This window comes from Arabidopsis lyrata (genome assembly GCF_000004255.2).
Source record: "Arabidopsis lyrata subsp. lyrata unplaced genomic scaffold ARALYscaffold_7, whole genome shotgun sequence".
Taxonomy (NCBI): domain Eukaryota; kingdom Viridiplantae; phylum Streptophyta; class Magnoliopsida; order Brassicales; family Brassicaceae; genus Arabidopsis; species Arabidopsis lyrata.
In genome coordinates this window covers 9,163,236-9,182,047 of record NW_003302549.1, presented here as the reverse complement: position 1 = coordinate 9,182,047, position 18,812 = coordinate 9,163,236, and the positions used below count along the sequence as shown (strand labels likewise).

At 38.1% G+C, this 18,812-nt stretch overlaps 4 protein-coding genes across 5 annotated transcripts; 1 reads left to right on the top strand and 3 right to left on the bottom strand.

Moving 5' to 3' along the window:
* The first annotated feature begins 739 nt into the window (after positions 1 to 739).
* On the top strand, positions 740 to 1,626 carry LOC9303911 (neuropeptide-like protein 31). Its single transcript, XM_002869830.2, has one exon. It carries the CDS (start codon positions 984 to 986, stop codon positions 1,377 to 1,379), a length of 396 nt encoding a protein of 131 aa, XP_002869876.1. The 5' UTR covers positions 740 to 983; the 3' UTR covers positions 1,380 to 1,626.
* LOC9303910 (subtilisin-like protease SBT3.15) lies at positions 1,597 to 5,057 on the bottom strand. The gene is made up of 10 exons (XM_021017645.1): positions 4,912 to 5,057; positions 4,720 to 4,811; positions 4,354 to 4,451; positions 4,078 to 4,257; positions 3,716 to 4,003; positions 3,225 to 3,595; positions 2,868 to 3,112; positions 2,665 to 2,779; positions 2,375 to 2,567; positions 1,597 to 2,306 (listed from the first exon to the last, which is right to left on the bottom strand). The coding sequence occupies exons 1-10, from the start codon at positions 5,029 to 5,031 to the stop codon at positions 1,744 to 1,746; spliced, it is 2,265 nt and encodes a 754-aa protein (XP_020873304.1). The 5' UTR covers positions 5,032 to 5,057; the 3' UTR covers positions 1,597 to 1,743.
* Positions 5,058 to 5,741: 684 nt separating this feature from the next.
* On the bottom strand, positions 5,742 to 9,240 carry LOC9303909 (subtilisin-like protease SBT3.14). 2 transcript variants are annotated; one of them, XM_021017640.1, is made up of 11 exons: positions 9,038 to 9,240; positions 8,850 to 8,941; positions 8,509 to 8,606; positions 8,241 to 8,420; positions 7,866 to 8,162; positions 7,649 to 7,723; positions 7,347 to 7,576; positions 6,988 to 7,247; positions 6,778 to 6,892; positions 6,496 to 6,688; positions 5,742 to 6,433 (listed from the first exon to the last, which is right to left on the bottom strand). In XM_021017640.1, exons 1-11 carry the CDS (start codon positions 9,155 to 9,157, stop codon positions 5,871 to 5,873), a joined length of 2,223 nt encoding a protein of 740 aa, XP_020873299.1. In that variant the 5' UTR covers positions 9,158 to 9,240; the 3' UTR covers positions 5,742 to 5,870. The 2 variants fall into 2 exon arrangements, with proteins under 2 accessions (XP_020873299.1, XP_020873298.1); XM_021017639.1 differs by having other exon boundaries at positions 7,347 to 7,723.
* Positions 9,241 to 9,867: 627 nt separating this feature from the next.
* LOC9303908 (subtilisin-like protease SBT3.13) lies at positions 9,868 to 13,397 on the bottom strand. Its single transcript, XM_021017612.1, has 9 exons — positions 13,243 to 13,397; positions 13,053 to 13,144; positions 12,621 to 12,718; positions 12,356 to 12,535; positions 11,972 to 12,268; positions 11,459 to 11,850; positions 11,109 to 11,365; positions 10,902 to 11,016; positions 9,868 to 10,803 (listed from the first exon to the last, which is right to left on the bottom strand). Exons 1-9 carry the CDS (start codon positions 13,360 to 13,362, stop codon positions 9,994 to 9,996), a joined length of 2,361 nt encoding a protein of 786 aa, XP_020873271.1. The 5' UTR covers positions 13,363 to 13,397; the 3' UTR covers positions 9,868 to 9,993.
* Between the last annotated feature and the right edge of the window lie 5,415 nt (positions 13,398 to 18,812).

Below are 18,812 nucleotides of genomic sequence, written 5' to 3'. Positions count from 1 at the left end.
AAAGTTGATATTCGTATTGGACCAATATAAACAAACACAGCTCTCAATACATATAACCAAAATTCATATTTCACAGGTGAGACAATTAACTAGTAGTCTACTTGGCCGAATTTGGTCGTATAAATAGCAAACAAAACACGGACTCTTATCCAAATATACGTAAAGAATTTACACTAGTACTAGTATAAAAATAAAATTAATGGTGGGGTCGTCGAGAGACCCAACAAGAGCTGTGTGTGGGTGAACCAACTTGTCAACAAAGCCAATTTAATGAAATCAACCCTAAATTTAATGAAACCTTGGACAAAACTTACATAGTTAACCAGTGTATCTTTTAAATCAAACCTGCATAGATTTTGATTTAAGACTTAAAAGTCTAAAATGATATGGTTGGGTTGAATTAATGAGTGGGCCTTATTGAGCAGATTAAATATGAACACCATCTCACTAGTTTACAAATGTTATCAATAGTTTTTATATATGATTGATAAATAAATAAAAAAAGTAAAATAAAATAAAAATCTCTCGTAAGGCCTAAATTGAATTTTCACCCAACTTTCAAATGATGTAATTTGAAATGGGTTTTCACCAACTTTCGGTAATTAACCTTTAGTTTATCTTGAACACATCTGTCAAAAGTCCTCCACTATCAAATAGTATAATTTAAACTATCTGTCGCTCTTTGAATAACACATGCTTAAATTAAATGTCGCCAACGCCAAGTGCTGCTAAATAAAAATATTTGAACAGTCTCTCAACTAGTTACGTAAGTAATACAGAGAGACACAAGAGTCTGTCTTCTTTGCAAAGTAGTAGTACGGGCATTAAAGTGATCTTATTACACACTAAAGTCCACGAATCATTGTCTTAACTGTATTTTCAGACCTCCCAATTTAATGCCCTTCTCTATCTTTATATATCATGCATCCAACTTTTTATTAAATCTCCTAAACCAAACCCACTAAATAACTACACTACCAAAAATGTTCACTAAATCTATCCTTTTGGCTTCTCTTCTTATCATCATCTTCATCTCTGCTACTGAATCAGCTCGTCAAAAGAGCGGGAACGATGGTTTAGGATTCGGTGGAATACCCGGATCCGGATATATACCCGGGTTTGGAAACGGGTTTCCGGGGACTGGAGTTGGTGGAGGATACGGCGGAGGGTTTGGTGGTCCTAGCGGTGGATTTGGGAAAGGAGGTGTGGTTAGACCAACTGTGACTTGCAGAGAGAAAGGACCTTGTTACGGCAAGAAGCTTAGGTGTCCTGCTAAGTGTTTCAAATCTTTCAGCCGTTCCGGGAAAGGATACGGCGGTGGTGGTGGCGGTGGAGGATGTACTATGGATTGTAAGAAGAAGTGTATCGCTTACTGTTAAGATATAATAAAAGATCACATCTTTATAATATATAGTCATTATGATGATATGATTATATATTTGCTATGTTATAGCTATAGATTATGATCATGAGGATCCTTTTGTCTCGATTTGATTTGTAGTGGTTTTTATATGCATAATATATGGTTGTGATGAATAAATGAGGAAACTTTACTGTTTTCTTTATTTGTGTGTTTGTTGTGTAAGAGATTCTAAGTTATTTTTGATTTGATCTTTTATTATGATACTCTTGAATCTTGATTTGACTTTTTGAGTTTAGATTTGCAACATATTACATAAGAACAAATACCATGAGCATCATATTGCTCTTTTGATTACATCGAACATATAATGAGTTTTCTTGTTAAGGCTTGATCGTGATCTCTGTCTTAACAGAGACAGGGATTGTAACATCATGAACACCATCAGTCCATGTTAAGCTTCCAAAGAAGTAGCCACTGTTGACTTTATGACTCGTTTTAGCCTTAACCGAGAAAGTGAGTGATCTCTTAGCTGCAGAGTTAAACACGAGTGTGGTTGGGTTCACGGTGAGAGTTATACCGAGAGGAGGCTTGATCACGGCTTTATAGACTGACTTGATGGGTCCAACATTGGTTACAGTTCTTGTGAGTGTGACCTCTTTTTCAAGATTTGGAATTGTGATCGAAGGTAAGTTGATATCAAGCATTGATGGCTCAGGAATTGGGCACTTAGTCTTTTTACCGAGCACACGAGAGATTGAAGAGTCGTTGTAACCCGCGGAACACATATAATTGATGTAATCGTTGATCCCCATATCGTAGACAAGTCCGGGTTTTGCAGCCTTTTCAGGGTTTACAAGTCCTCCTCCATAGTCAAATGAATCTGCAAGCTTCTTGTTTGATCCTTCAGCAAATATAGGTTCTCCAGATGGACTTGTCCTCCAAGCTTCAAAAAGTATAGATTAGTCGGTAACGGTTTGTTTATGAAAAAGAAGAATAAGAAGAAGCAAGAACCTGTTGTGACCAAAGCTGATCTCATTGCAGCAGGAGACCAATTAGGGTGTAGAGATTTTAGGAGAGCTATGATTCCAGAAACAACAGGAGTCGACATCGATGTCCCTGAAAGAAGTCCAAATCCGTTGTACGCATAAGGATCAAGCGAACTCACTGCCGCGAGTATGGTAACACCTGGAGCTGCCATATCAGGCTACAAAGTAAAAGATGACAAGATATATAACAAGTTTACTCAGAAAGGATTCAAAATTTAAAGTAAACATAGATAAGAGACACAATGGCCTTATAACCTTGAGAATGGCTGGTGAAACCGAATTAGGCCCTCTAGATGAGAATGCAGCAACCTTAGTCGTTGCAGGCTGACCGGTCAGTGTCGTAGCAGCACTAATTCTCACCGTCGGAGATCTGTTGGTTTGACGGATCAGTGATGTATATATTCAAGAAATGTAAATGGACTTACGAAACAGAGTTTTCTAGGCGTCAAGATAGAGACCTGGTAGTACGTATGTATTGTAAAATGTCAGTTCCAATCTCATAATCTGTGAAAATGTAAGAATTGTATGGAGAAAGACGATCATCAGGGTTATGGGCTAAGATGACTGCTGCTACACCTCTCCCTGCAATTGAAGAAGGGTGAGCTTTATGGAAAACAAGAACTGTTTTCCCCTTCACATCAACATTATCATCCAAGAAAGCTAAACCCGTTGAAATCTCCGGTCCAGTCAACAAAGATTCAGCCTAATTAGATACCAACAAAAACAACAAGTTAATTTTAGCTTTTGGTAAAAAAAAGGTCGAAACTTTATACTATTTTCTCAAACTAATTTGAGTATTTTGGTATGAAACGTACGAAGAAAGTTTGGTTATTCCCAAGTGTGATCTTTGTAGGAAAAGACCGGTCAAGAGTAGTTGCAGCAACATTCAAGAGCCATGGAGCAGCATTGCAAATAGTCTGAGCACCAGGCCCATCATTGCCCGCCGCAACCACAACTGTAATCCCTTTAGCCACCGCATGAAAAGCCGCGATAAAGTCGACGTTATCGACCTCAGAATCCTCGGGAATATGGCTCCCAATAGAAACCGACAAAACATCTACCTGATCATGTATAGCATCATCAAAAGCCTTCCACATATCAGCAACTGAGCATATACCGCCCAGTACATTCCAACAGACCTTGTATGAGGCTATGCGGGCCCGAGGGGCACCACCTCGGACCGTACCTGATAAGAATCCCACATCCATTATGAAGGAAAATAAATAATGTCTTATAAAACCGGTAACTTCACTCTTAAGTTAATTTTTCAGTGAATAAAATCCAAAGGTTTTTGCTATATCAGTACCTCGGGCTAGACCATAAAAACTTGCGTTGGGAACGAATGAGCCACCGGCTATTGTGGCTGTATGCGTGCCGTGACCAATTGCATCTCTGTTGGATTTGAAATCTTGGATGATTGTTCTGTTAAATTTTCCTCCAAATAAAGCGCTTAGATAGTACTTAGCTCCTATCAGCTTGTTGTTGCAATGTATTGTGGCGTTAAACTGTTCTCCTGATTCACATTTTCCTCTCCAACGCTTAGGTATTGGTCCAAGACCTTGATCGTTGAATACCTTTGACTCTGGCCATATCCCTGCATATACCGATATACATGATGTAAGCCAAGGAGAGAGAGAGAGGATTAGATTTAGAGAGCGAGAGAGAGACCAGTATCAACAACGCCGATGATAGCTTCACTTCCCATGTTGGTGTCATGAAGTAGACCTTTTGAAGATGATGATGAAGAAAAAGAAGTTGGCATTGGAGAGAGGCCAAGATGATCCCAAGTTCTTGTGGTTTTCAGTTTCAGAATCCGGTTTGGTATAACATGGATTACTTCTGGATGCTCTGTGTTTATTTACAAGATTCTGGTTTAGGAACTTTTTCTTCACAGTCAAAAGATATGAATTTTCCTCATATGTGAGTTTGAGTTTTGTTGAGTACCTGAGATTTTCTTTGCTTGTGAAGATGTGAGAAGCGCCGCGAAACCAGAGAATCCATGTTGGTAGCTGTAGATCATTGAGTTATGTGCGTCTTCTTTGCTGTATCAAGTAAGAGAAGAGCTCATAACAAAATAAAGGAAAAAAACAGAGGAGGGTCCAAGTTCTGTGAAGAAAGAGAGTATGGCCAGAGGAGTTTCTTGGGTTACAAGAAACATATGTAATATATTATTATCAACCTATTAGATGTCTTGAATATATCATGGAGATAAAATTATCAATATAAAAAGTTTAATGAACCGACACGCGATATCGGTATTAGTCTATATATTGATATTGGCCTTCTTTGAAAGATGATTAAAGTAAGTACCTTTGAAGAAGTGATTCAAGCATTTGATGATGAGAAGCTGTGACAAGTTCAGGATCATCGTGTTCTCTTTCGCCAAGATACACTATATAAACCTAATAAATCCGGCAAAAAAACACCGGAAAAGTTTAGAAATATCAGTAAACTCTTAGCGATTTTCCCAAATAGAACACCGTTTTTTCTTTAGTTACATACTTTGCTGTTACTGTCTGAGGCTCCTTCAGCTGTGAGAAAACTCAGCTCTGTGTTAAGAAATAGGACCAAAGCAATTGCCAAGAGAAACACAAGTTTGGAACTTAGTAAAGAGTTCTCCATTTTCTGAAGTGAGAAGTGTGTGTGACTCTGTGGAAGAGAAGCTTTTTTATATATAGACATAGTGCATCTTTAGGAATGAACTATTACATTCGGATTTGGTTCGGATTCAATTAGTGGTTTATTCGACTTATAAATCTGGGTATGGTAATTCCGAATCAGACCGGTTTTATCTCTTGTGTAACGTTATATTATATCCCACCATAACTTTTGGCTCAGTTCTAACTCTTACAATTGTCGTCTTTCTTATTATTGGTGTCTTTCTTATTATAGATATACAAATAGACAAATAGTATACCTAATCATATTTCAGTTTTGTATAAGAGGACATCAATAATTTCTAAGTTGAGTATAAGAGGATATTAATAATTTCTAACTAGTATGTTAGGTGACTGTAATCAAGAAGTTGTTAGACCATCATTGACTGAATTACTCAATTTAGTAAAAACGATTATATTTTGAACTTTTGATATATATAGAAAACCGAAATATAGGATCACAGGAGAGCAAACCAATTCCGGTTTTTTTCGCATTTATGTGTGTATTAAAAGAGATCACATCTTTATAATATATAGTCAATTAGTCACTAGGATGATTATAAATTTGTCTCGATTCAATTTGTAGTAGTTTTTATATATGGTTGTGATGAATAAATGAGGAAACTTTATGGTTTTCTCTATTTGTATGTTTGTTATGTAAGAGAATCTTTGGTCTTTGTTATGATGATCTTGAATCTTGATTTGACACTTTGAGTTTAGATTTGCAACATATTACATAAGAACAAATACCATGAGCATCATATGGCTCTTTTGATTACATCTAACATATAATGAGTTTTCTTGTTAAGGCTTGATCGTGATCTCTGTCTTAACAGAGACAGGGATTGTAACATCATGAACACCATCAGTCCATGTTAAGCTTCCAAAGAAGTAGCCACCGTTGACTTTATGACTCGTTTTAGCCTTGACCGAGAAAGTGACTACTCTCTTAGCTGCAGATTTGAAAACGAGTGTGGTTGGGTTCACGGTGAGAGTTATACCGAGAGGAGGCTCGATCACGGCTTTGTAGACTGACTTGATGGGTCCAACATTGGTTACAGTTCTTGTGAGTGTGACCTCTTTCTCAAGATTTGGAATTGTGATTGAAGGTAAGTTGATATCAAGAATTGATGGCCCAGGAATTGGGCAATTAGTCTTTTTACCTAGCACACGAGAGATTGAGGAGTCGTTGTAACCCGCGGAACACATATAATTGATGTAATCGTCGATCCCCATATCGTATACAAGACCGGGTTTAGCAGCTTTTTCGGGATTTACAAGTCCTCCTCCATAGTCAAATGGATCTGCAAGCTTCTTGTTTGACCCTTCAGCAAATATAGGTTCTCCAGATGGACTTGTCCTCCAAGCTACAAAATAAATCGATTAGTCGGTTTGTTTATGAAAAAGAAGAATAAGAAGAAGCAAGAACCTGTTGTGACCAAAGCTGATCTCATTGCAGCAGGAGACCAATTAGGGTGTAGAGATTTGAGGAGAGCTATGATTCCAGAAACAACAGGAGTCGACATCGATGTCCCTGAATGAAGTCCAAATCCGTTGTACGCATCAGGATCAAGCGGACTCACTGCCGCGAGTATGCTAACACCTGGAGCTGCTATATCAGGCTACAGAGTAAAACATTACCAGATATTTACTCAAAAACGTTTAAACCCTTTGAAGTAAACATAAATAAGAGACACACTGGCTTTATAACCTTGAGAATGGCTGGTGACACCGAATTAGGCCCTCTAGATGAGAATGCAGCAACCTTAGTCATTGCAGGCTGACCGGTTATTGTCCTAGCAGCACAAATTCTCACCGTGGGAGATCTGTTGGTTTGAGGGATCAATAATGTATATATTCCAGAAATGTAAATGAACTTATCTAAGTATGTAATGGTGTTTTTTGGCATCAAGATAGAGACCTGGTAGTACGTATGTATTGTAAAATGTCAGTTCCGATCTCATAATCTGTGAAAATGTACGGTATCGGGTTGTATCGAGCAAGAACATCATCAGGCTTTTGGGCTAAGATTACTGCTGCTACGCCTTTCCCTGCAAATAAAGTAGGATAAGTAGTATCGAAAACAAGAACTGTTTTCCCCTTCATAACATTATCATCACTGTCTGAGTCCAAGAAAGCTAAACCCGTTGAAATCTCCGGTCCAGTGAACAGAGATTCAGCCTAAAAACGTACCAACAATAAACAACAAGTTAAAGAAAAACTCCAAACTTTTAACTATTTTCTCAAACTAATTTGATTTTTTTTGGGAGTAAAACGTACGAAGAGGGTTTGTTTATTCCCAAGTATAATTTTTGTAGGAAAAGACCGGTCAAGAGTAGTTGCAGCAACAGTCAAAAGCCAAGGAGCAGCATTGGTAACATTCTGAGCACCAGGCCCATCGTTACCCGCCGCAGCCACAACCGTAATCCCTTTAGACACCGCGTGAAAAGCCGCGATAAAGCTGAGCTTATCGACCTCGGATTCCTCGGGAATACCTCCCCCAATAGAAACTGACAAAACATCTACCTGATCATGTATAGCATCATCAAAAGCCTTCCACATATCAGCAACTGTGCATTTACCTTCGTGTCCCACTACATTCCAACAGACCTTGTATGAGGCTATGCGGGCCCGAGGGGAACCACCTCGGACCGTACCTGATAAGAATCCCACTTATGATGAAAACAAGATAATGTCTTATAAAACCGGTACCTTCACTCTTAACCTAACTTATTTAAGTGAATACAACAATCCAAAGGTTTTTATAGGCTTGGTTTGTGACTAAATTCTAATCAGTACCTCCGGCTAGACCATAAAAGCTTGTGTTGGGAACGGATGAGCCACCGGCTATCGTGGCTGTATGCGTGCCGTGACCAATTGCATCTCTGTTGGATTTGAAATCGTGGATGATTGTTCTGTTAAATTTTCCTCCAGTCGTGGCAAGTAGACCCCTTAGATAGTACTTAGCTCCTATCAGCTTGTTGTTGCAATGTATTGTGGCGTTAAATTGTTCTCCTGATTCACATTTTCCTCTCCAACGCTTAGGTATTGGTCCAAGACCTTGATCGTTGAATACCTTTGATTCTGGCCATATCCCTGCATATACATACATACATGATGTGAACCAAGGAGACAGATAGAGAGAGAGAAAGATTTAGAGAGCGAGAGAGGGACCGGTATCAACGACTCCGATGATAGTTTCACTTCCCATGTTGGTGTCATGAAGTAGACCTTTTGCAGATGACGATGAAGAAAAAGAAGTAGGAATTGGAGAGAGGCCAAGATGATCCCAAGTTCTTGTGGTTTTCAGTTTCAGAATCCGGTTTGGTATAACATGGATTACTGATGGATGCTCTGTATTTATTTACAATATTCTGGTTTAGGAACCAAAAATATTCAACGCTTAAAGATCTAAAATGTGAGTTTGAGTTTTGTTGAGTACCTGAGATTTTCTTTGCTTGCGAAGATGTAAGAAGCGCCGCGAAACCAGAGAATCCATGTTGGTAGCTGTAGACCAGTGATTTATGTGCGTCTTCTTTGCTGTATATATCATTAGGGACACAAGTAAGAGAAGAGATCATAACAAAACAAAAGAAAAAAACAGAGGAGGGTCCAAGTTCTGTGAAGAAACAGAGTATGGCGAGAGGAGTTTCTTGAGAGACAAGAAACGTATGTAATACATTATTATCGACCTATCAGATGTCTTGAATACATAATGGAGATAAAATTATAGATATTAAAAGTTTAATGAACCTTGTTTTGAAGATGATTAAAGTTAAGTACCTTTGAAGAAGTGATTCAAGCATTTGATGATGAGAAGCTGTGACAAGTTCTGGATCATCGTGTTCCCTTTGGCCAATATACACTATATAAACCTAATAAATCCGCCAAAAAAACATCGGAAAAGTTTAGAAATATCAGTAAACTCTTAGCGATTTTCGCAAATAGAAATTTTTTCTTTAGTTACATACTTTGTTGTTACTGTCTGAGGCTCGTTCAGCTGTAAGAAAACTCAGCTCTGTATTAAGAAATAAGGCCAAAGCAATTGCCAAGAAAAACACAAGTTTGGAACTTAGGAAAGAGTTCTCCATTTTCTGAAGTGGGAAGTGTGTGTGACTCTGTGGACTAGAAGCGATTTTATAGACATGTGTGATAAATAATCCGTCTCTAGGAATGAACTTTTGGTTAGATTCGAATTTGGTTCGGATTCAATTATTGGTTTATTCGACTTAATCTGGGTATGGTAATTCCGAATCTGACCGGTTTTATCTCTTATGTAACGTTGTATTATATCCCACCATAACTATTTGGCTCAGTTTTAACTCTTCCAATTGTCGTCTTTCTTATTATAGATATACGAATAGTGTACCTAATTATATTTCAATTGAGTATAAGAGGATATCAATAATTTCTAACTAATTGAGTATGTTAGGTGACTGTAATTAAGAAGTTGTTATATCATGATTGACTGAATTACTCAATTTAGTGTAGAATGATTATATTCTGAACTTTTGATATATATATAGAAGAGTCTACACCGAAATATAGGATCACAGGAGAGCAAACTAATTCCGGTTTTTTGCATTTATGTGTAAATAAAAATATCACATATTTATAATATATAGTCATTATGATGATTATATATTTGCTATGTTATAGCTATAGATTATGATCATGAGGATCCTTTTGTCTCGATTCATTTTATAGTAGTTTTTATATGCATGTATATGGTTGTGTGGAATAAATGAGGAAACTTTACAGTTTTCTCTAGTTGTATGTTTGTTGTGTAAGAGATTCCAAGAATCCAAGTTATTTGTGGTTTGATTTTTTATTATGATGATCTTGGATCTTGATTTGACACTTAGAGTTTAGATTTGCAACAAATTGCATAAGAGCAAATACCATGAGCATCATATGGCTCTTTTCATTACATCGAATAACGAGTCTTAACAGAGACAGGGATTATAACATCATGAACACCATCAGTCCATGTTAAGCTTCCAAAGAAGTAGCCACTGTTCACTTTATGACTAGTTTTAGCCTTAACCGAGAAAGTGAGTACTCTCTTAGCTGCAGATTTGAAAACGAGAGTGGTTGGGTTCACGGTGAGAGTTATACCGAGAGGAGGCTCGATCACGGCTTTGTAGACTGACTTGATGGGTCCAACATTGGTTACAGTTCTTGTGAGTGTGACCTCTTTCTCAAGATTTGGGATTGTGATTGAAGGTAAGTTGATATCAAGCATTGATGGCTCAGGAATTGGGCACTTAGTCTTTTTACCGAGCACACGAGAGATTGAAGAGTCGTTGTAACCCGCGGAACACATATAATTGATGTAATCGTCGATCCCCATATCGTATACAAGACCGGGTTTAGCAGCTTTTTCGGGATTTACAAGTCCTCCTCCATAGTCAAATGGATCTGCAAGCTTCTTGTTTGATCCTTCAGCAAATATAGGTTCTCCAGAGGGACTTGTCCTCCAAAGAAATCGATTAGTCAGTAACGGTTTGTTTATGAAAAAGAAGAATAAGAAGAAGCAAGAACCTGTTGTGACCAAAGCTGATCTCATTGCAGCAGGAGACCAATTAGGGTGTAGAGATTTTAGGAGAGCTATGATTCCAGAAACAACAGGAGTTGACATCGATGTCCCTGAAAGAAGTCCAAATCCGTTCTGTTGTTCTGGATTAAGCGGACTTATTGCCGCGAGTATGCTCACACCCGGAGCTGCTATATCAGGCTACAGAGTAAAACATGACCAGATATTTAACAAGTTTATTCACAAAACGTTTAACCCTTTGAAGTAAACATAGATAAGAGACACAATGGCTATATAACCTTGAGAATGGCTGGTGAAACAGAATTAGGCCCTCTACATGAGAATGCAGCAACCTTAGTCGTTGCAGGCTGACCGGTTAATGTCCTAGCAGCACTAATTCTCACCGTGGGAGATCTGTTGGCAAGACGGATCAATGATGTGTATATATATATATAAATGGACTTATGCATGTATCTATGAAAGTTTTTTTTCTTCAAGATAGAGACCTGGTGGTACGTATGTATTTTAAAATCTCAGTTCCAAGCTCGTAATCCGCGAATATGCATCCTAAACCATTGCATCGAGCAAGAAGATCATCAGGCTTTTGGGCTAGGATTAATGCTGCTACACCTTTCCCTGCAATTGGAGTGGCACTATCGAAAACAAGAACTGTTTTCCCCTTCACATCAACATTATCATCACTGTCTGAGTCCAAGAAAACTAAACCGGTTGAAATCTCCGGTCCAGTGAACAGAGATTCAGCCTAAAAACGTACCAACAAAAAACAAGTTAAAAAAAATCCAAACTTTGAACAATTTCTCAAACTAATTTATGTTTTTTGGGAACAAAAACGTACAAAGAGGGTTTGTTTATTCCCAAGTGTGATCTTTGTAGGAAAAGACCGGTCAAGAGTAGTTGCAGCAACAGTCAAAAGCCAAGGAGCAACATTGTTAACAGTCTGAGCACCAGGCCCTTCGTTACCCGCAGCAGTCACAACCGTAATTCCTTTAGCCACCGCGTGAAAAGCCGCGATATAATCGAGCTTATCGACCTCGGAATCCTCGGGAATAGCTCCCCCAATAGAAACCGACAAAACATCAACCCCATCATGTATAGCATCATCAAAAGCCTTCCACATATCAGCAGTTGTGCATCTTCCATCAGTTCCTCCTCCTTCATCTCCCATTACGTTCCAACACGCCTTGTACGAGGCTATGCGGGCCCGAGGAGCACCACCTCGGACCAAACCTGATAAGAATCACACATTGGTTAGAAAAGAGACAAAATTATTGCCTTAGAAAACCGGTACCTTCCCTCTTAAGCTAACATCTGTGGGATTGGTTTAGACACATCTTCTATATATCAGTACCTCGGGCTAGACCATAGATGCTCACGTTGGGAACGAATGAGCCACCAGCTATTGTGGCTGTATGTGTGCCGTGACCGTTTGCATCTCTGGTGGATTTGAAATCTTGGATGATTGTTCTGTTGAATTTTCCTCCAATTGCAGCGACTGCACCGTTTAAATAGTACTTAGCTCCTATCAGCTTGTTGTTGCAATGTATTGTGGCGTTAAACTGCTCTCCTGGTTCACATTTTCCTCTCCAACGCTTAGGTATTGGTCCAAGCCATTGATCGTTGAGTGCCTTTGACTCTGGCCATATTCCTGCATAATACATATTGACATGATGTGAGCCAAGGAAAGAGGGAGGGATTTAGAGTTAGAGAGCCAGAGAGGGAGAGAGTGAGAGACCGGAATCGATGACACCGATAATAGCTTCTCTGCCCAAGTTGGTGTCATGAAGAAGACCTTTTACAGATGATAATGAAGAAAAAGAAGTTGGAATTGGAGAGAGGCCAAGGTGATCCCAAGTTCTTGTGGTTTTCAGTTTCAGAATCCGGTTTGGTATAAAATGGATTACTGCTGGATGTTCTGTGTTTATTTACAAGAATCTGGTTTAGAAACTTTGTCTTCACAGTCAAAGATATGAATTTTCCTCGTATGTGAGTTTGAGTACCTGAAATTTTCTTTGCTTGTGATGACGTAAGAAGTGCCGCGAAACCTGAGAATCCATGTTGGTAGCTGTAGATCAGCGAGTTACGTGCGTCTTCTTTGCTGTATATAACATGATAAGTACAAGTGAAAGAAGAGCTCATAAGTCATAACAAACAAAATCAAAAACAGAGGAGGGCCTAAGTTCTGTGAAGAAAACAGAGTATGGCGAGATGAGTTTCTTGGTTTCTTGTCACCCAAGAAACGTATGTAATAGATATTATCAACCTAACAGATGTCTGAATAATTTTGTTTAACTAATGAGGATTAAAAACATATATATATATATATATATATATATATACTGTACAAATAAACAAATTCAATAGGTAAATGTCCAATACCAGTATTAGTAGAGATTTGTTTGTTTTTTTTAAAGATGATTATAGTAAAGTACCTTTGAAGAAGTGATTCAAGCATTTGGTGATGAGAAGCTGTGACAAGTTCTGGATCATCGTGTTCTCTTTCGCCAAGATACACTATATAAACCTATTAAATCCGCGAAAAAAGAATACCAACAAATTTTAAAATCAGTAAACTCTTAGCGATTTTTCGCAAACAGAGAAAGGTGTTTTTTAGTTGCATACTTTGCTATCACTGTCTAAGGCTCCAGCAGCTATATGAAAATTCAGCTCTGTGTTAAGAAATAGGACCAAAGCAATAGCCAGTAGAAGCACAAGTTTAGCACTTTGTAAAGAGTTATCCATTTTCTTAAGTGAGAAGTGTGTGGTGGCATATAAGCCTCTATTGTTGTGTATATATAGTAAATCAATAGAGACCACCGATAGTTGAATCTCTTTAGTAGTGCGAATCCAAAGGTGATAGTGCGATGAAACATAAGCGACTCGTTTTTCAGCACGTTCGAATTGATACATTATTGATTTTTGTTCAATCTTTTTAGAAAATTGAGTTTCAAATATTATAGAGGGAATTAATCAATGACTTTAGTTATTACATTTACTACTATCAATCTCACATCTGAAATACAAAGAGACATGGATCAATGATCAATGACTAATTTCGAACCAAAATGGCAAACATTAATCACTGTAACAGCGGAATCCACTTATGGCAAACATCGAGTCTTAAGCTATAAGTAACTTTTTATATTTATTTAAATTTTAAATTTCTTTTAACTAGCATAGTTTTCTTTCTGACAATTTCCGCACCAAAATATTGTAGAGAAGGCCAGTCTTGAGGTTCATTGGTTGCATTTACCATGTCAGTGGCTTCAGAAGCAAAGATCACACTGTTGAATTTATGACTAATCATGCTATCAATAGCCCATGTGATGCTTTGAAATTTAGCTTCTGTTAGAGAGGCAATATTGGAGAAGGAGCGTCTACTATGCAACAATACCATGCCATTCCAATCTCTTAAAACCCATAAGAAACCACCAATGTGATTCCTCTTTGACCAAGACATTCCAATGTTGCATTTTAACCATGGAGCATGAGGCTTAGACCAAGTCTTTCTGGTCTTGCCTCTGTCAAAGATTTTTGATCTTGTGTATTTGCTGCCAATGATTTGAGCATTTACCCATTGTGATGCTTCGTCTTTAATTTTCAAAACCAGATCCATAGGTACAATTTGTTTGCCTTCAAAGAAAAAGCCATTTCTATTCTTCCATAGATACCAAAGTGTCCAAGGAAAGCTTTGACGAATATAATCTGGAATTTCTTGATTTTGAGCCAATGATAGCAGATATTGAAAGTTGGTGAATTCAGAATGAGATTCAAAACCATCTGGTGGACAGGGAAAATCAGAGAGAGCCCAAACCTGACGCGCAATAGAACACTGGAAAAGAACATGATTGGTAGACTCCTTGTTCCAGCCACAAAATTGACATCTCATATCGTAGCTCATTCCTCTTATTTCTAACTTATCTGCTACAGCTATAGCACCACTTAAAGCTCTCCAAATAAAGCATTTGATTTTTGGAGAGGTGTGTAAGGACCAAACCTGAATCTTTAGATCATTTAAAGAGGGTCTTGTCTCAGCCGATGCAATAAGATCAGAATTATTTAATTGGTTTGCTAACCAATAACCAGATTTAACTGAGTAGTCCCCACTTCTATTATGCATCCAACACCAAAAATCATCTCTAGAGATCACAGGTTGATTGAGTAATATGAGGTTCACATCTCTTGGGTAGAATAATTCCTGCAGTCTTTGTAGATTCCAAGTTCTTTCCTGAAAGTCAATCAAAGCTGAAACCTTAAGATTCAAATCTACAAAGATATTCATCATGAAAGGAACCCGCAGTCTCTCATCATACAGCCAGGGATCAATCCATACAAGTGAAGAGTTTCCATTACCAATCATTTTCCTAAGACCTGGGATAAGCAATTGACGACCATGAATAATACTTCTCCAAATATATGAAGGCCGTGAACCCAAATTTGCTGAGAGAATATCATTATCTTCAAAATATCTGCTTTTCATAACTCTAGCAAATAGGCAATTAGGATACTTCAGAATTCTCCAGACTTGCTTAGCTAATAAGGCCTGATTAAAGCATTGTAAATCCTTAAAACCCAAGCCACCTTGTTCTTTGGTTAAACAAAGCTTCTCCCAACTTATCCAATGGATTTTCTTTTTATGTTCCAATGAGTTCCACCAGAAATTAGACATGGCTGAAGTAATTTTTTCACATGTTGTTTTTGGCAGTTTAAAGCAAGACATGGCATAAACAGGAAGAGCCATAGCAATAGATTTAAGAAGAATTTCTTTTCCCCCAAGTGATAAAGTGCGTTCAAACCAACCAGATAACTTAGTCTTCAATTTTTGAAAGATATAGTCTAACATTTGAACTTTAGATCCACTAAAACACTCAGGGAGACCAAGATATGTACCTGTTCCTCCTTCTTTATGAATGCCAGTTAGGTTTTTGATTGATTGCTGCACTTGAAGATTAATTTTAGAACCAAAGGTAATTGAGGACTTGTTCAAATTAATCCTTTGACCAGTCATAGCTCCATAAGAGTCCAGAACATGTTGAAGTGAAGTTGCTTGTTCCACAGAGGCTTTACAGCTGAAAAGGCTGTCATCAGCAAAGAGAAGATGATGAATTGCTGGTCCATTTGGAGCGAATTGAATTCCATGAATTGATCCTTCTCTCTCAGCCCGATTCAACATATGAGATAAACCTTCAGTACACAAAACAAATAAGAAAGGAGATATGGGATCTCCTTGACGCAAGCCACGCTGAGGCACGACCATACCAAAAGGTTGATCATTGATCACTGGAGAATAAGTGACAGTAGAAACACAGAACATTATCCAATCAATCCATTTTTGATGAAAACCTAAGGCAGTAAGCAAACCTTGAAGATAGCTCCATTCCAGTCTATCAAAGGCTTTGGACATGTCCGTCTTAATGGCCATAAACTCAGAGGAGATAACAGGGTGAGTCCTAAGAGCATGAACCAATTCATGAGCGATTGAGATATTATCAGAAATAAGACGCTCAGAGACAAAAGCTGATTGAGTGGGAGAAATTACCAGAGGAAGGATAGGTTGCAGTCTGGAAGTCAAGACCTTAGAAATTATCTTGTATAAAACTGAACAATAACTGATAGGTCTAAGGTCAGACATTAAGGTTGGATTTTGGACTTTGGGAATAAGACACAATTGAGTGTAGTTCCACTCCGATGGAAAAGAACCAGTGTTAAAGAAGGCCTGAACTTCCATGGTTACTTGATGACCAATGATCTCCCAGTACTTCTGAAAAAAGAGACCCGTCATACCATCTGAACCTGGAGCACTTGAAGGATTAATCGAGAAAACAGCTTGTTTAATTTCATCTGAAGACACTGGTCTTATCAGAGATTCATTCATTTGTGGAGAAACCTTAACAGGAAAATCATGGAAGAGCCAATCAAAGTTCCCAGGGTTGGAGCTCTTGAATAAGTCTTTGAAATAGGTTGTTGCGATTTCTCCTTTAGAAGCCTCAGAAGTTTGAATATTCTCAAGAATGTCCTGTAAAGCTTCAATCCTTTTCCGAGATCTATTAGCTTTAACTGAAGCATGGAAAAATTTTGTGTTAGAGTCTCCTTCATCCATCCATTTTTCCCTGCTTTTTTGGCTCCAAAAAGATTCTTCTTCTCTATATGCTAAGATCAGCTGATTCTTTAATCCACGGATATGAAAAATTGATGGTGAGTTAGAAGACTGTTCATACTCCAAAGCCACTTGAATCTGATTAATTTTATCCTGAGAGTTTAAACAATTAACTCTTTTCCATTTGCTGAGGCCTTTACGACAACTCCTAAGCTTATCAGAGACTGAAGATGCATGTAAAGGGTAGACATTAGACCAGGCTGTAATGATGGTTTCCTTAACAAGAGGCTTGTTTAAGAATCTTTTATCAAATCTGAAGTTGCCTTTGTAAGTCTGATTGGAAGATGAGAATTTAACTAAAACTGGTCGATGATCTGAGCCTCTTTTGTCTAAAAATGTCTGATTGGAAGCTGGAAATAACTGAAACCAGTCTTTGTTGCCGAAGCTTCTATCTAATTTACTCTGAATCCACAATTTACTTCTCATTCCATCCCAGGTAAAACTATTACCAGCAGACGGTAATTCATCCATGCCACAAGTTCTAATCATATCAGCAAAGGGCTTGAAAGAAGATTCAGTTCGTTTTGGACCACCTAATTTCTCTCCATTATGTAAAATCTCATTAAAGTCACCTATCATACACCAACTACCTTTCCTTTCAATGCCTATACGCATCAAACGTTCCCAAACTAAAGGTCTTGATATAAACATTGGATCACCATATACACAAGAGACAAAAAAACCAAAAGTTCCAAACTGAACATGGAAATCTATCAGATGTTTATCCACAAAGCTCACATCTATAGCTACACTGTTTTTCCAAAATAAGGCTAATCCACCACTCTTACCAACAGGGTTAACAGTAAGAACTCTATCATAGCCTAACCATTCTTGTAAATCTACCAAAACATTTCTATTATGCATTGTTTCCATCAGGAACAACAACTCAGGAAAATATTCTTTACGCATTTCCATGAGTCGAGGAATTGTCAAGTCTTGAGACCGTCCCAAGCCTTGACAATTCCAACTCATTAAGCTCATTAATGCTTAGACGGTCCCTCATTCGGGACCATCTCAAGTTTTGATAACCTAGCTATTTTGGTAGTAGAGTCTGATTCTTCAGAATTCTTTCTTTTTTGAATGATACCTTGATCTAAACCTTTGGCCAATTCAGTGCATATCAAAGAAGAAGGAGTAGTGGTACCTTTCTGAGTCCTTCTAGGCTTGTAAGGTTTTTTCCTGATATAAGCTTTCCTTAGATGAGGCTTAGATGTACCAGCTTCAGAAGTAGAGGGAGTATCAGTAGAGGTTCCTTTATAACCAAAAGAACATGGAGAAATTGGATCTGGTTCCTCTGACAACATAAAATCTGGTAAGGAAAGACAAGTCAAGTTTTTGTCAGAATGAAGTCCAAGAGAAGAAGCTTGACCATCAGAATATCCTTTCTCTAATTCCATAACAATTCCTTTTCCTTTTTCATGAGAAGGAGCTTGTAAATAGGAAGCAGGAGGTGGAGGAATTATATGACCAATCGCTAAAGTATCATCAGAAATTTTGCCTTGAGTGTTGATGCTAAAACGATTCATATTTGAAGAGTCAACGAAGAACTGACGCAACTCTTCAATTACTAAGGGATCAATCCGAACGCGATCAGAAGTCAGAGAGGAAGGAGCTAAAGGTGAATTCAAGACAGGGTTAAGAGACTCCTTATCTTTCAAGGCTTGCTGCTTCCGTTTGAACAAAGGGCAATTATCACGTTCATGAGTAAGGCGCTGACAGAAATAACATCTTTTCTGAATTCTCTCATAGTCATAGAGGATAGTTGTAGCTTCTCCAGAGGGAAGATTAACAACTTTCGAGCGCCGAAGTGGCTTTGAGACATCAAAGCTGATACGAACCCGAACAAAATCTTTGTTTTGAGCTTTAGTTTGATCAAAATCCATTCCAATAACTTTACCTGCAACCCCAGCAAGAGTCCGGATAGCATCCGAAGTGTAGTGGTTGATTGGTATGTGACGAAGTTGAACCCATATTGGAATGAATTGAAGATAATCCTCAGGAGGTGTTTCAAACCATCTATCGATAGCAAGTGACC